Source organism: Talpa europaea (genome assembly GCF_964194135.1).
Source record: "Talpa europaea genome assembly, chromosome: 13".
NCBI lineage: Eukaryota > Metazoa > Chordata > Mammalia > Eulipotyphla > Talpidae > Talpa > Talpa europaea.
This window is the reverse complement of record NC_140080.1, coordinates 61,809,588-61,825,783: the sequence shown is the minus strand read 5'-3', so window position 1 is coordinate 61,825,783 and position 16,196 is coordinate 61,809,588. Positions and strand designations below refer to the sequence as shown.

The window sequence follows — 16,196 nt, the reverse complement described above, 5'->3', positions numbered from 1 at the left end:
AGTTCTTGAGAGAATTTGTAGCACTCTGAGTATTATAAAAACCACATTTGGGACTGACACTATTGGAAAAGACTCAGAATTATTTTCATTCTGAACATCCAGTTTCTGTATGAAGCTGCTAGACCATATTAAAAATCCAAAGCAGTTAAACGCCTCAAAATAATCTGGTAAATTACTGCCTTTTGCAAAATTTCAGTTCCTGAAAGAATGAGGAGCAAGTGAGGCTATTTTTAACTTCTGCTAATGGTCTGACCCACAGTGTGTAGCTGCATTCGCTGTGTCTGCTGTTGCTTCCCAGTGGGAACGCACTGGAAAACCTTTCAATCCACTTCTGGGGGAGACTTACGAGTTAGTTCGGTAAGAACTTTCACTCTATTCCAGATGGGTTGTTGAATTTGCATAATATATAGCTTTTCAGGTGAAAAAGGAAAAATATTTTTGAATATCACCAGCAATTTTGTATGATTGGAGCAAATTAACAATTTTGATGTCTATCATACTTGTTATAATATTCAAATTCATTTACAAATTTAATGATATACCAATAGATAAAAATTTTAACTATTGACAATATTTTTTTTAATTTCAGTTGTTTTTGTTGAGATAACAATTTGCTGCATTGTGTATGTTTTAGGATTCCAGCTTCAGACCTCTTCAGATATATGTTACCATACCATGCCCAGCACAAAGTACCAACTTACCCTCCCCAACAGTCCACAGGACCCCTGCTACCCTTTCCTCCCACTCCACACCTGTTATTTATTATTTTACAGTCTGTCAAAAAATACTGCAACACACATAAAGTGAAGTAATTATGAGGATTTCAGTATCCCTGATCATGTGTGATTAATTACTATCATCACATCTTAAGACATCAGTTTTTTATAGCCATGTAAGATATATTAGCATAAATTTGTACTTCTGGCATGGAGACAATGACTGCATCTTCAAATACAGTTCTGTTGCCTGCTGTAGCCTGCTTCTTTTTTTTTTTTAAATTAATTTCTTTGTTTGTATATATTTTACATTAGGTGTAGTCCCCATAGAATTTCCACCACCAATTCGTACACCATCACCTTAGTCCCTTGTGGTCTTCCCACCCTCATTTTGATCCCTCTCCCTCCCCCTCTCCTGCAGAATGTCTCTGATTTATAGTTGTCTAATTAGTTTTGTTTTGTTGTGCTTTTTATTATTATTATTTTTTTCCTGATCCCTTATTTGGTTCCCCTGTACTCCTCCTATAAGTGAAACCATCTGATATTTTTCTTTTATCTTTCTGACTTATTTCACTTAGCATAATCCCTTCTAGCTCCATCCATGTTGCTGAATGGCATTCTCTCTCTTTCTCTCTCTCTCTTTTGCTGAATAGTATTCCAGTGTGTGTGTGTGTGTGTGTGTGTGTGTGTGTGTATATATATATATATATATATATATATATATATATATACACATAATCAGGGAATTCATTTGGCTTTAGTTTTTCTGAATCTTCCTCTTCTCTGCACAGGTTTTGACTTCATCTGTCCCCTAATGACACATGTATCCATTATCTTAATCTTAATATGAATGGAATATTAAGTTTTAAATTCACGTGTATAGTATTTTGTGCAAATCACCGAAATTGATGTGGGTGTTCTTTATTGTACTATGTCCAAGTAGCTGGAATTATAACAGCATTGGCTCTAGTAGTTTGGGTTACATCTGTACAATTCCTCATATGCAAAGTTGTTCTTGTATCGGGATAACAAAGAATTGTTGACTTGTCAAACCACTTTCTTTAATACTTCTTACATTTATTTTTTAACTCGAATGACCATGTACACATTCCATAATTAGAATTAATTATATCTTTTTTTATCTTAAGAGATGACCTTGGTTTCAGACTCATCTCCGAGCAGGTCAGTCATCACCCACCTATCAGCGCATTTCATGCTGAAGGATTAAACAATGACTTCATCTTTCATGGCTCAATTTATCCCAAACTGAAATTCTGGGGTAAGAGCGTAGAAGCAGAACCCAAAGGAACCATCACCTTGGAGCTTCTTGAGTAAGTTGCTATCAGTCCATTATACTCTTCTAGACCTTGTTATTCAAAAGTGGGAGATAAACAGCTTTTATAAGGTGTGAGAAACATGGCAAAAGCCATTGTCAATCAATCTGGGTGTGTCTAAAGAGTCTTAACCTGGTTGTTGACTATTGTTTTGGGTTTTACTTTAAAATAGAATGGAGTTGGTCACTCTGACAGTACTTATGAAACAAATTTTCTATAGATGATGGTGATAATGTTTTGTTTAGCCATCTTCCAAAATGAATTCACTTTGAGAATATTGAAATAATTATATGGCACATTTTAGACATTAGGTATAATAGAACCTACCTTCTTTTGCAGTAGAAAAAAAAATTCAAAGATAATTCCAGTTCTAGTTAAGATAGAGTAAGCACACTGTAGCCTGTCTTTTCTGCTGATATAACTGAAAACATGGAAAGAAGACATAAAGCAACTATCTGAGGTTCTAAAAATTAAATAGCAGCAGGGCCATATGAGAGAGAAATAAACCTGAAGACCCATATGGCAATGAGTTTCCTAGTTTTCTTCTTCCTACCCTATAATATCTCCTGACTTAGAGCAGCCCAAATCCTCGAACTAAACAGTAGAGACAAAAAATTCTGAGAAGCTTTCTCTTTATAGTTATGGCACCTAAAAGGAAACTCTTGCAGGCTGTAGAGAACAGAGTCAGTCCTTTGTTTCTCTTCCTGTCTTGCAAAGCGAGCTCCAGGATCCACAGTTACATTGCTGTAGTGCTGGTGGCAGCAGTTGGGGCATAGAAGTACCCAGAACTCAGAAAAAATTCTTCCTGTTGGCCAGAGGAGCTGAATAAAGGGTCTCCTGTTGTCCAGAGAGTGGGGGGAAGTATTCCTGTTACTTTTTTCTCACATCTTTGCCCCAGACAGACCCAGTTGTGAGAATTACAAGCCAGAGGAGAGAGGCTAAAAACCCCGGCTTCCTGGCTAATGCCCCCGAGGAAAGATCCTCTGGGACCCAAGAGTGAAGTGAAAACCACAGAGGCGGTAACTAGAGAACACGATCCTGCTAAGCTATGTGTGATTTCCTAATCTCACTCTGAGGGTCATGCAGTGAAATGACCTGAAATAGCACACTGAAGACCTTGAGATCTGAAATGCTGTGTAGACCAGAGCCCAGTACCTCAGCTGACTACAGAGGGGTACATCTAAATATTACTTACAAAAGCTTTGAAAATTAAACTGGCAATGAAAACAAAGGCTAGAGAACATGGGTCAGGACTTGTTGACTGAAATTATGTTAATTACCTACTAAAAGAAAATAAAAGTCAATATTCTCCAGAAGATTAAAAAGCACCTAGAGTCTCATACTATTCAAATGTCTGAAATATGATTCAAAATTATTTGACATACAGTGAAATAGGAAAATCTCAACAACTCACAATGGAGAAAATAGTATACCCTAACCCCAAGATGACTCAGATATTGAAATTTAAATCAGAGACTTTAAATCAGCTATTATAACTATGTTCCTTGGGGTAAAGATAGACATTCAAAAGGAATAGAAAGACACTTTAGCAAAGAAATGGAAGTATTTTTGGAAATCTTAGTACTGAAAAATATAATAAATAATATATCCATATAATAAAAATAAAAAGAGAATTATTAGGAAAAACTTAATAGTAGAATGAAGATGATAAAATAGGTACAGAGTCTGTATGCTAAAAACTACAAAGTATGTTGAAAGTAATCAAAGAATATCTGGGTATTGGAGAGATATCCTGTGTTGGAAACCTTCATCTATTTAGGCATCAGTTCTCCTCTAATTGAGCTACAAGCAGTCTACATTAACACAGTCCAACTAAAAGTCCCAAGATGATTTATAATAGATAGAGAAGTTGACCCTAAAATTTATAAGGCCACATTAACAGCCGACACAATTTTGAAAAGAATGGAATTGACTGACTCACATTACTTTAATACTAAGAGTATTGTAATCAAGAAAGTGCAGTATTAGCCAAAGGATGGACACATCAGTGGATGATAGGAGAGAGTCCAGAAATTTATCCACAGAGATACAGCCAATTGATTTTTTACAAAGACACACAAGCAATTCAGTGAAATGGGAAAATCCTTACCACAAATGGTATGGGAACAATTGGACATCTTTGTTAAAAAATGTACCTCAACTTATACCTCATATCTTATATAAAAACAACTCATAGCTACTATACTAAAATATGTAACTCTAAAGCTTTTGGAAGAAAATATGGAAACAAATGTATGACCTTGGCTTAGGCAAAGATGTCTTATAGATACAATCGCAAAGCACAATTCAAAAAAAAAAAAAATTGATAAATTAGTTTTTATCAAAATAAAACATTTGCTCCATGAAAAACAATGCTCAGAGAATGAGACAAGCTGTAGATAGGTAAAAATCATTTGCAAATCATATGTGGTCTTAGGAAATATAAAACTCAAAATTCAAAAATAAGAAAACAATGCAATAAGAAATTGAGCAAAAAGTGTGGGCAGGTATTTCATCAAAAGAGATAGATGGATGACAAGCACATGAAAAAGTGTTCAACAGCATTAGTCATTTAAGAAATACAAAACTAAAATCACAGCAAGGAAATATTGCACACCTATTAGAATGGCTAAAATCAAAACATTTAAAAACGGACAATCCCAAAGTGCCGGTGTGTATGCAGAGGCACTAGAGATGTCATTATTGGTGGGGGTCCGGATGGTTGAGCCACTTTGGATAATTGTTTGGAAATTTCTTATAAAGTTGTCCATGTGTTTATTTTATGACTCAGCAGTTCCATTCCTAGGTATTTAGAGATTGAGTGAAAACTTACATTCTCACAAAAACCTGTACACGTGTACTTACAGCAGTTAGTCATCATGATCACCCCAAACTGTAAGCAACCCAAATATCCTTCCTTACCTGAATAATTAAATGATGACATATCTGTGTAGTAGGCTACTACTCAGCAATAAGAATAAAGTATTGATGCAGAATTTAAAATGCATTATACGCATTGAAGAAGCCCAATTCAAAAGCTGCCATCTTATATCATCCCATTTATCTGATGTCTTTGAAAGGCAAAGGGATTGGAATGGGTAACAAATTGCTTGTTTAGGGAGTAGGGTTGAGTCAGAAATTCTGAGATTATGGATGAGGAAGGGTTTGACTATACAGTAGCAGCAAGTGTGAATCTTTTGAATGGTGGTGAAATTTTTCTGTATGCTGATTGTGGTGGTACCAGATCTATAACTGCATTAAAACACGTAGAACTGTATATGTAAACTTTGTAAAGGGTCCTGGGCCTCCCCGGTGGCGCAGCGGTTGAGCGCTGGGTTGCGAAGCTGCCCGCAGCCTCTGCAGTGCCAGTTCGATCCCCGGCTGCTTCCCGGCCACCAGAGGAGGGTCCCACATGGCGCACAGACCTCTCCTGCGCCCGCTGCTCCCCTCAGCAGTGTACTTCGGTCCTTCTGCCTGCTCTGCTCCCTGCTCTGGCTCTGGTGAATTCTCTCACCCTCCCGCACTTCTGACTGTACCCAGTGCTTGTATAAATAAATAAATAAAAATAAATCTTTAAAAATAAATAAATAAATAAAAATAAAAATAAGGGTCCAAATGATACAAGTGTGAAGAATATAAAACAGATACTTTCAAAAACAAAGGGTATGTAAAATTGGATGTTTCACAAATAGGTTTTACATACTATCTGAAAGTAGAACTTTCCTATTTGGTGTGATTTAGTAGGTTATTTTTGGAGTCTCGATGACTTTAGAATTTTCCTATATAAATCATTGGTGGTATCATTTGCATACCCGGAAAAGTAACCTGTTAGATAGGAACATACCACTTACAGATAGTGGGGAGACCTGTAAAAGAGTTTTACCTTTTAGTGATCTATAGAGCACTTTGGGAAGTATTAAATGGATCTTCGTTTTTATTTTCTCCCTCTTAATTCTTTGTTTTCACCTAACTTTCGAATGTTTAAAATGACTGCATGTAGTTTATGCAGGATTTGGTGGGAGTGTCACTTTTCCTTAACTTTTGCCTCCTTTTAAGAAACAGAGTAGTCAGCTGACACCTGTTGCACACCAGTAGAGTATTTAAAATCTTGGAGCTTAGTTATCACCAGCAGTCTGACTTATTATGAGTAATGGCGTTTGAGACAAATGCACTTTTTAAACAAAAGAATTTCTCAGTTATTTTCCTGGTTGTTGCTTTCTAGGCACAATGAAGCATACACCTGGACAAATCCTACCTGCTGTGTGCATAATATCATTGTCGGTAAACTCTGGATTGAGCAGTACGGCAATGTGGAAATCACAAACCACAAGTAAGACACCTTCAAATACTTATCTCTCTTTTTGGTTGTCATACTGTTCCAGGGCACTCCATTTTTTTTAAGTGTGAATGGTCTGATGATAATTTAAGAACTAAGCCAATAACACTTGAGTAAATAGAAACCCATCCATTTACTGAACAGAATTTATCAGAGAAGACTGTGTGAACTCTTAAATTTTCCTCAACCTCTGTGTTGCTCATATTATTTAGTTTGCAGTATTCACACAGGGGAGTTAAGTGGGAGGAGCATAAAAGTTAAGAGTTAAGCTTAAATCCTACTTGGCCTTAGACAGGTGTCTTCGTCAACTCAGGCTCTCATCAGTATGGACAGGGTGGCTTTACAATGGAAATTTACTTCTCACCATTCTGGAGGCTGAGAAATCTAAGATGAGGGTGTTGTCAGATATATGTCTGGTCAGGGTCCCTTCCTGGTTTGCTCATGGGCACTTTCTCATTGTATCCTCTCCTGGCAGAGAGAGAGCATCTCACTTGTCTCTGCTTATAAGGCCACTAATTCCGTTCATCTGCCCACATGACATAATGGCCAACAACAATCATCTGGGGATCAGGGCTTCAGGATGTGACTGGGGGAAGGGGGAGGACACAGACATTCATTCTATGGAGCAAGTCACTTACTCTTCATGCACCTTGCCTTCCTTTTCTTCATGGTGAGCCCACTACTAATTAAGAAGGAATTACGGTAATTTCTGGAGGTTGGCATGTATTAGAAAAGTGTTAAACAGCAGCTGCTAGAAAGGTGATCATCGTCATTATTCTCTACTGCCTCTTACCTGTTGAATAGTAATCTGAGCTTAATACCTCTTTCATAGGACTGGGGACAAATGTGTGCTGAATTTTAAGCCATGTGGCCTTTTTGGTAAGGAATTACACAAAGTTGAAGGCTACATTCAAGATAAAAGGTAAAGTTTCCATTTTTAAATATTGAATGGTATAGATGTCATTCACTGGGTAAAATATCAATAGTAAAGTTTTCCATAACTTAGGAAAGATGAGGGGGAAAATCTTTGGTCTATATACAAGATCTTTTTTTTTTTTTTAATAAATTTTATTTTTATATTCCCTATACAATTGCAACCCCCTTATTTTGACCCCAATCCCTCCCCTCCCTGCCCCCTACCCCCCATAGAGTATCTCTGGTTCATAGTTGTCTGTTGATTTTGATATTTTCTTTCTTATAGTTATTCTTTTTCCTGGTCCCTTATTTAAGTTTTCTAGATTCCTGCTATGAGTGAGACCAATATCTTTTCCTGTAAAGAATTTGGTTAGGTTACAACAAAACGCTGGTTTAATTGTTGACTAAATAGCAATTTCTCTTGACAGCAAAAAGAAGCTCTGTGCCCTCTATGGGAAGTGGACTGAGTGTTTATACAGTGTTGACCCTGCCACTTTTGAGGCTTACAAAAAAAATGACAAGAAAAATACTGAAGAGAAAAAGAACAGCAAACAGGTGACCATCCTGTAAAGGGGTATGGGAGGAATCATAGAGCCTTCAATTTGTGCTGATTCTCCAGGAGGTGGCCTGCTGTTGGGTTACAGTTGGCTCTTTCTTTTCTTGTTGCTAATGCATGTATTTTTTTCTCGAAGTTAGTGAAAAGATAATCTGTCTTACTAGTGAATGTTCAACACAATCTTAGCTAGAATCTGGATGTATGCCACTTTTGTAGCTGCATGCATAATTGGGGCTTGACAGAATTCATAGTTTTGGAAAGCTGGAGTTCATCTTAGACAAATTTTTCCTCCTTTCTGTTTATGTGTATTAGAAGTTGCGATCATAATATTTAAAAATACCTCCAAATTTATCTCTTCCATATTAGTATTTTTCTTGGCCTCTTGGCAAGCACTAAATCACTGAAGTTTAGACCATTGTAGTTAGGGAGTCATTACTGGACTGCTGTCCTCTCTTACTGAACTTTCTTTCCTGTGGGGCAGTTAATGGCATGATAGAATTTTCCACACAAGATGCACATAGTTTCTTGTTGCAGGGCCCCAAGAAGGCACTAACATTCGCCAGACTCACTTCTTTTTTCCAGCAAAAGAGCTGAGAGCTAAAGAAATACTGTGCCTGTTTGGACAGGAAATAATTGAGAACTGATTACTTTCCAATAATTAGTGTCATGGTTAAGAGCACAAACTCTGGACTAGAATCATATCTCCAACACTGGTGAGTGGAATAGTCTTAGATTTCTCACCTTCTCTCTGCCTTAGTGCTTTCACCTCTAAGGTGGGGAGAAGAATAACACCTACCTCTCAATTGAGTTGACAAACGTAAAAAGCTCAGAATAGTATCAGTTCATAGTACAGACTCATAAAGTCCTTTTTGCTCAATGCACATGGGTGGACTGCTCATCACCTGAGAGCTTGCAGCCGCAGGCCCAGCTCAGACCTCCTGAATTTGGTGCTTTTAGGGTGATTCTAGCACATATGAAAGTTTATGAAGCCCTAATCTTCCTCAAAAACAGAAGGTGTGATTATTAGTGACTTTCTTTGTAAATCACGTTAACCATGCCATGGTGCTAAGAGTTCTGAGATGAAAAGTGTTCTATTAAATGATGAGAATGTACCGCTTTCCTGTGGCTTTGGATTTTTTTTCCTTTTTTGTTTCCCTTCATCTCTGTGTGCAAAATTCTGCCCTCCTCCTCACAGCCCATGTTGCCTGCCTGCTTATTTGAGGAGACTCACACTTTTCCACAGCAGTTATGACACTAATGGGGCTGGGAAGGAAGTGTTCCAGGTCCTAGAGCCCTGACATGGTCTCCTCAGGAGCAGCTCTGGCCAGTAGGAGGCAGATAAGCAAAGACAATCTCAGCAACATATGTGCTTTTCGCAGGGGAGTGATGGCAACAAGGGACTTAGGTAGAATTCCATAATACAGCCTCCATGTCCCATTAATCCCAGTTCCATATGTGCAGAGAAGTGGCCTCACACATACCACTTAGCGTTTGTCCTCACACCTTCATTGCTTGCCGAGTGTCTCTCCTTCCGGGGCATCTGACTTCCACAGAGGGGTGATGTTTCTGAACATATTCAGATGCTATGAAAAGTCTGTCGTCATCTATGTTGTCATCCCTTTGCTCCTGCTGTTTATACTGTATGTTCCTGAGAGTATTTTCCTTAGTAGTCCTGGGTTTGATAATTGTGTGATATTGGGAGTATTACGCTCCAAAAGGCTTCAGTACTTTATATGTGAAGCTGGTGATACGTGCACAGAAATTCATTGTGTAAGGATTACCCATTGAGAGAGCTCCTAGGATAACTCTGGCCTATTGGGGGCAAGGGGTAGCTAAAGGAATTGTTACTTTCCTTTTTTTAGCCAAATGTCTTCTTAAATTGTCTTTTTATCAAATGCTTGCTGGCTCCCTTTTGGTTTTGTATTGTTGATAAATTTAATGTCCTTAACAATTTAATCCTTTCTTGTTCTCATAATCTAGTAAATAGTCAAATGAGTTACTTTGTCTTAAAAATAGGATTTTTTAAAAGATCAAAACACTAAAGAGCGAGGATGCTGATGCCTTGAATACTGGTAATACAAAGTGTCACACACATAAAGCTCACGAGACTCGTAGCACATGGTCATTCCACAGGTTTTTATTGACTCCCTATCCTGTGATGAAAGGTAAGGATCTAAGAATGAGAAAAGCACGGTGCCCAGCCCTCGGGTGGTATACATTCTAGAGGTGTGTGATTAATGGTTGTTATTTTACAAATTGGAAGTATACTCCTTTTAAAACATGTTAATTTTGTTCATCTGTTGGCTCATATAGGTGAGCTCCTCTGAAGAGTCAGATGAAATGCCAATGCCAGACTCTGAAAGTGTATTTGTTATCCCTGGAAGTGTTCTCCTGTGGCGAATAGCCCCACGGCCTCCCAATTCTGCCCAGGTGAGCCTGGGCCTACTGAATGTGGCCTCACTGTTTCTGTTCAATAGGGCTAAGCCCCCAGCACGTACAGGACAAGTGGGCAGGTCGTCACAAAAATGCTGCTTGCCTGTCCCTCTGCTGTCATCTGGCTGGGGATGATGTTTAGGGTGGGACTTTTGGTGGCTTCTTTAATAATTATTTAGTGGTAATTATTAGGCTGACTCTTGCTAAATAAAAAGTGATATAACCTATATGGTATAGGCCTCCCAGATCCAACTACTAATATTTTTTTTTTTTCCAAGAATAGAATGTTGGCTTTTGCTTATGTCTACTGAAAGTTAGCAGCGATAGGGGATATGTATCCTGCAAGGTCTTCTTCAAGATTTCTTTGAAACAAATACCTGTGGGTGGCACAGACTTCAGAGAAAACATTTAGATACGTGCCCTGAGAAAGGCCAGCCATAATTGTCACCAAAAGAAGGGGGCGGTCAGGTCATATCAGTCCTACTGTTAATTTGAACATGTTAATTTTAACATTTTGTGTGTGTGGTTTTTTTCCAGATGTATAATTTTACTAGCTTTGCAATGGTCTTGAATGAAGTAGACAAGGAAATGGAGAGTGTTATTCCTAAGACAGACTGCAGGTTGCGGCCTGATATCAGAGCCATGGAAAATGGAGAAATAGGTAACTAGTAGTTGATGGTACTTCCACTGAAAATTAATGTCTTTGAGAATGATGGTTTGTTTTATTCCTAGTGATTGTTCACCAAGTCTTTCATAGAGATTTTTGAGTTAGAATTAATTTTAATTCAGTAACTTGTTTTCAATTTGGAACTATGAGATAGACTTTATTAGCTGATGCTTATATTTTATTGATATTCCCTGATAATGTATTACATATGGCCAGAGGCTGATTTTATATGTCAGAAGGAGGTAGGAGAAAATATCAGCATCTGCGTCAGTTTTAAACTGTATTCTCATTGATTATTTCATTATAGATTTCAGAATTTAAATGTCTATTTGTGAGCCATGAAGAAGAGCTTGTCCTCTCCTTGACTAATTATAGCATTTTTATCTTGTGGTGTTAAATTTCTTCTAATTCACTGGTTCTCAAAGCGGGGGAGGCAGTTTTTCCTCAGGAGACATGTAGTAATGTCTGGAGACTTTGGTTGTCACTCCTGGGAAGCTGCTAACTGCACACAGAATGCCCACCCACAAAAAATCATCCAGGCCACTGTCAGTGGTGCCACAACTGGGAAATCTTACTACTCTACCTTCTCTGATACTGTCTTTGGATGATCAGACAGTGCATAAGGGTTTTGGAATTTTTTTTTTAATTTCTTATGAATGTAATTTTAAGGAGCCCTGTGAGGTCTCACTAAGAATTTAGAAGAAAAAAAAAATGAAAATTATTCTGTTTTTTTCCACTTAATTTTTCATTGAAGCATTTTTTTTAAAGATTTATTTATACAAGAACCAGGGTACAGGCCAGATACGCTGGAGGGTGAGAGGATTCACCAGAGACAGAGCAGGGAACAGAACAGGCAGACAGACGAAATACACTGCTGAGGGGAGCAGCGGGCGCTACAGGAGAGGTCTGCTGCACCATGTGGGACCCTCGCCGGCCGGCCGGGATCGAACTGGTGCTGCAGAGGCTGCAGACATCTCCACAGTGCGGTGCTGAACTGCCTGCGCCACCAGGGGAGGCCCTTCATTGAAGCATTTTAACATAAATTTTTTGACCATCAGAAGAATAAGCAGACCCATTTTGGTAAATGGTTCTTAAGGATATAGGCTGTAGGAAGACAGTGACTAGATCTTGACTGCAAGCTTTTCCTATTACTTACTTAGGTGTTAATAGTTTAACTTGATGTTCTGCTGTGGTGTTTGTGTTCTATTAAGATGCAAATCATGCCATACTTTCGGGTGGTGCTTCTCCATAAACTTCTAGTGCTTAGCACTATACCTGATGGTCTCTATTATAGAATAACTATTTTTCATTGATGTTCTTATTTTAGATCAAGCTAGTGAGGAAAAAAAACGGCTTGAGGAAAAACAAAGAACAGCTCGCAAAAACAGGTCAAAGTCAGAAGAGGACTGGAAGACAAGGTGTGTGGCACTTTCAGGGCTGAGCCCTAAGACGGGCTGCTGTGGGGGGAGACGGGGTTGTCAGACATGGTGAACTGCCAAGGAAGGTCGGACATACGCCCTGCCAGGTTGTTCCCAGGCCGAGAGTTACTTCTAGTGACTAAATATTCAGGCTGAAAGAGTTACATGTGACAGAAAGAAAAGTATTTGGAAATTAGGGTTAAAATACTCCCATACAATCTTCTCAAGTCAATGTCAGTTAAGCAAACTATCTTTCTTCCTTGTTTAGCAAAATCAAAATCCCAAATTAGAGTTAGCATGGAAATAGAGCCACTCATTAGTTGAGAAAACCACAGGGCTGTTTTGTTTATACATACATCCTGTATCAAGTGTATTTAGACAGTGCTGCTACTTTTACAAACACAAAGGTTTTGACATGTAATGGAAATACATTTTATATAAAGTAGTATCTTGAATTCCATTCCGCAATAAAAAATATGAGATAAAATTTCTAAGTTTTAAAAAAAAATTTTAAAGAATCAGAAAGTACTTAGTAGTCACTTATATTGAGTAATAGTATCTTTTATAAGTAGGAATAGAATAAAAACATTGTCTATATTTGTATACCAAAACAGAAACCATTGTCTCATAGTTCAGAGTTATTGAAAAGCATTTTGGTAGGTATTTAGTAGTTCTTTTTCCTCTCAGAAAAGTAATTTTTATAACTAGAAGTGACATTAGAGGTTATCTAGTCTATTGGCTTTTCACTGTTTTGTCATCCTCAACATCCGTTTTGCCAATGAACACACAAAGAATATGGAAGTCTAGAACACATGGATCAAAGCTGCCATGGTTGCCAAGGGCAGGGCTTCAACCACTCCCCTGCTTCTCCCACCCTTACTCCTGCACCCTCGAACTCTGTGGAATACAGTTTGAAACCATCCAGGCTAGATACCTCCTTGTACTGGAGGAAATCAAATGGTGATGGATTTCATTTTGAGGACTTATTCAAGAGCATGCAGCTAGGAAGGGGCAGACATATGACTAAGGTCTCCCAGCCCCCTAACACCAGTCCTTCAGGTGAGGCCACATTGCTGTACTGTGATCACTTTTGAAAAGATTTGATCCATTTTTATCACTGTTCTAGTCTCTTTCACAGAAATCCCATTTTTGTACTATATTTTTGATTTGTAACTTAATTTTCTGGTCATATTTTCAGGTACATAATGAAAGCAAAATATTCACTAAGAAATTTGCTGTCAGGCCTCTGAGTGCAGATGATTTTTGTACCCAGAAAGCACAGAGCATCCAACAGCTCTTAAAAACTATTTTAAAATAACAAGTAGAGACCAGATTTGTGATGCATAATTTGGAGCCTTACGTATGCTTTCTTCCATAGCTGTCTTCACTTAGCATCAGTAGTTCTTATGTGATTATGCTGATCTTTCCGATGATCCTGCCATCCCTTTGTCAAAAGACTATGTGCTTTGAGCACTTTCCTAGTGGTGGTAATAAGATTGCAAGTTCACTGACTTGGTTCTTTTGCCTCGTGGTCTTTTTGAATAGCTTGGTTCAGTTTGAGAAGAGACAGGGACGGAGGCACTTTCGTGAAGGGACATTTTCTGCTAGGTAGCACTCATGAACCCTCATAAAAGTCAAACCCAGAAATTTATCATCTGACGTAAGTTCTTTGGCCTAAAGTACTGGCATTTCTAATAGTATTTGCCTTACTCACTTGAAGATCAGATTTCAGGATTTTTCAGGCTCTAAACTGTGGTCCCTGCTAATGAAAATGGCTATTATTTTGTATTGAGGTAACTTGGGTTTACAACACTTTATGTGACTTAGGGGACTGGGTTCACACCTCTTCAGATGTATGTTGCCCCACCACACCCAACACCAAATTACCCATAATCCTCCACCCTATCCCCTAGACTTCCCACTCCTCACCTACCCTTCTGGGAGCCTCAGTTCTGCAGTCCTATTTCTAGGGCTTGTTTTCATTTGTCTGTTACTTCATATTCCACATGAGTGAAATCATCCAACATCTGTCTTTTTCTTTTAACTTCACTTAGCACAATTCCCTGCAGCTCATCTATACTGTTGCAAATGGCAAGATTTCATCTTTTTGTATATCTGAGTGGCATTCTGTTGTGTATATATACCTATCTACTCTTCTGTTGTTGGCAACTTAAGTTGTTCCCATAACTTGAATACTGTAAATGATGCTGTAGTGAACATAGGAGTGCATCTATCCCTTTGAACGAGTTATTTGCATTCTTCTAGTAGGTACCTAGGAGTGGAATTGCTAGATCCTATGGACAATCTGTTTTTAATATTTTGGGAATCCTCCAAAATTGTTTTTCATAGGAGCTTCAGTATTTTAAATTCTTCCTAATGGTGTAAGAAGGTTTTCTTTTTCTCCATACCCTTGTCAACATTTGTTTCTAGTCTTTTTGATATGGGCCATTCTCATAGGTGCGCGGTGGTATACCATTGTGGTTTTGATTTGCACTTCCCGGATAAGTTATGATGAGTAGAAAATGGCTACTTTTGATCCTGACCTGTTTTCCTAGAGGAGTATGCAGACTTTAAAGTGGGATATGTGGAGGAAGTGGAGGAGTATTGAGAGACAGGTCTTAAAGAAGAAGGTAGGTGCTGAGGCAAAATAATTGATCACATTGCCTCCCCCTACAGTATGAGCATTCTGCAGAATATTTTATAGAATATGGTATTGATATAGACCCATGGACTCTGTAGACTCAAAGACATTGGAAAGATGTAGCAAAGATATCCCAACCTCTTATTTCCTATTGCCCATGAATTTTTAAAAAAGGTCTTAAAAATTAAAGACTTTAGAAGTTAAACTTTTTTGAATGGGGTTGGGGGGTGTATATTACCAGACATGAGTGCTCAAAATTAGAACTAGAAGTTAAAGAAACCCTAATCCTTTGCTTCACACCATCATCTCTGACACGCTCAACTTTTGCGCATTGTTTGCAATCTCCTCAGGAACAAGGGCTCATCCAAGGGAGGCCTGCAGACCTGGTCTTTAGAGACCTTTGCTTATATATGAACGAGAAAACATTCTTTGCTATTAAATTTACCTTTCTGTGAAATGTCTCCTGGCAACTTTGGCTTTTCCCTGCTCTCCATTTTATATGGAAGAAATCCTATGCCACAGGGCCTGAGGCTTGGTTAATATTTAATATAACTTTTGATGACCTTGGTTTTGATTTGCCTGTTTTTCTGATGTGGTTGACTTTGCTAAGCCTGACTACAGAGGTGATTTTACTGCTTGGACTTTTGAGACCCAAAGGAGTATAACTACATACTTCGTATTAGACAAAAATTTTGTGACCTTGACCAAATATTTAGTTCCTTAATTTATTTCTTGTTTGGTTTTCTAACTCTGAATACTACCTCTTAATCATTTCAAGTAGACTTAAATTTTCTAATTAGGGAAAAGCCCTAAAAGCCAAATTAAGAAATTATATAATATTCTAGAAAATTTGGAGTAGTGCACATTTATAATACTTTTAAGGAATTGTCCAATCTGAAAGTATATTTTCTCTCTTACAGTTTTTAGTGCTACTCTAGTGATAATAAGAACATTGGGATTTAACAAGTAAGGTTAGGTTTGTTTAAATATTTTTAGAAGCAATTTACTCTGGAAAGAATGACAGGCATTGAAAACTTTTTCCATAAATGTTAATCTGAAAATGAAATCATATTTAGAAAATGTCACACAAATGGATGAACCTTTTAAGCAATATTTTAATTATCCTAAAGCAAGCTATGGCTATTGGAAATGGGTGGCATGTTTTTTAAAGGGCAAGATG

The 16,196-nt window shown here is 37.9% G+C and overlaps 1 protein-coding gene across 1 annotated transcript in view; it reads left to right on the top strand.

Annotated features, from left to right (window-relative positions):
• The window catches only part of OSBPL1A (oxysterol binding protein like 1A), a gene marked incomplete at both ends in the record, with an annotated part of 170,242 nt that overhangs the window by 153,242 nt on the left and 804 nt on the right, over window positions 1–16,196 (top strand). The window contains 8 exons of the mRNA XM_084252790.1: window positions 260–357; window positions 1,865–2,047; window positions 6,273–6,380; window positions 7,219–7,308; window positions 7,730–7,856; window positions 10,171–10,287; window positions 10,828–10,951; window positions 12,285–12,375. Of these exons, the coding sequence (XP_084108916.1) occupies window positions 260–357; window positions 1,865–2,047; window positions 6,273–6,380; window positions 7,219–7,308; window positions 7,730–7,856; window positions 10,171–10,287; window positions 10,828–10,951; window positions 12,285–12,375 (938 nt within the window). The remainder of the gene's footprint in view (window positions 1–259; window positions 358–1,864; window positions 2,048–6,272; window positions 6,381–7,218; window positions 7,309–7,729; window positions 7,857–10,170; window positions 10,288–10,827; window positions 10,952–12,284; window positions 12,376–16,196) is intronic.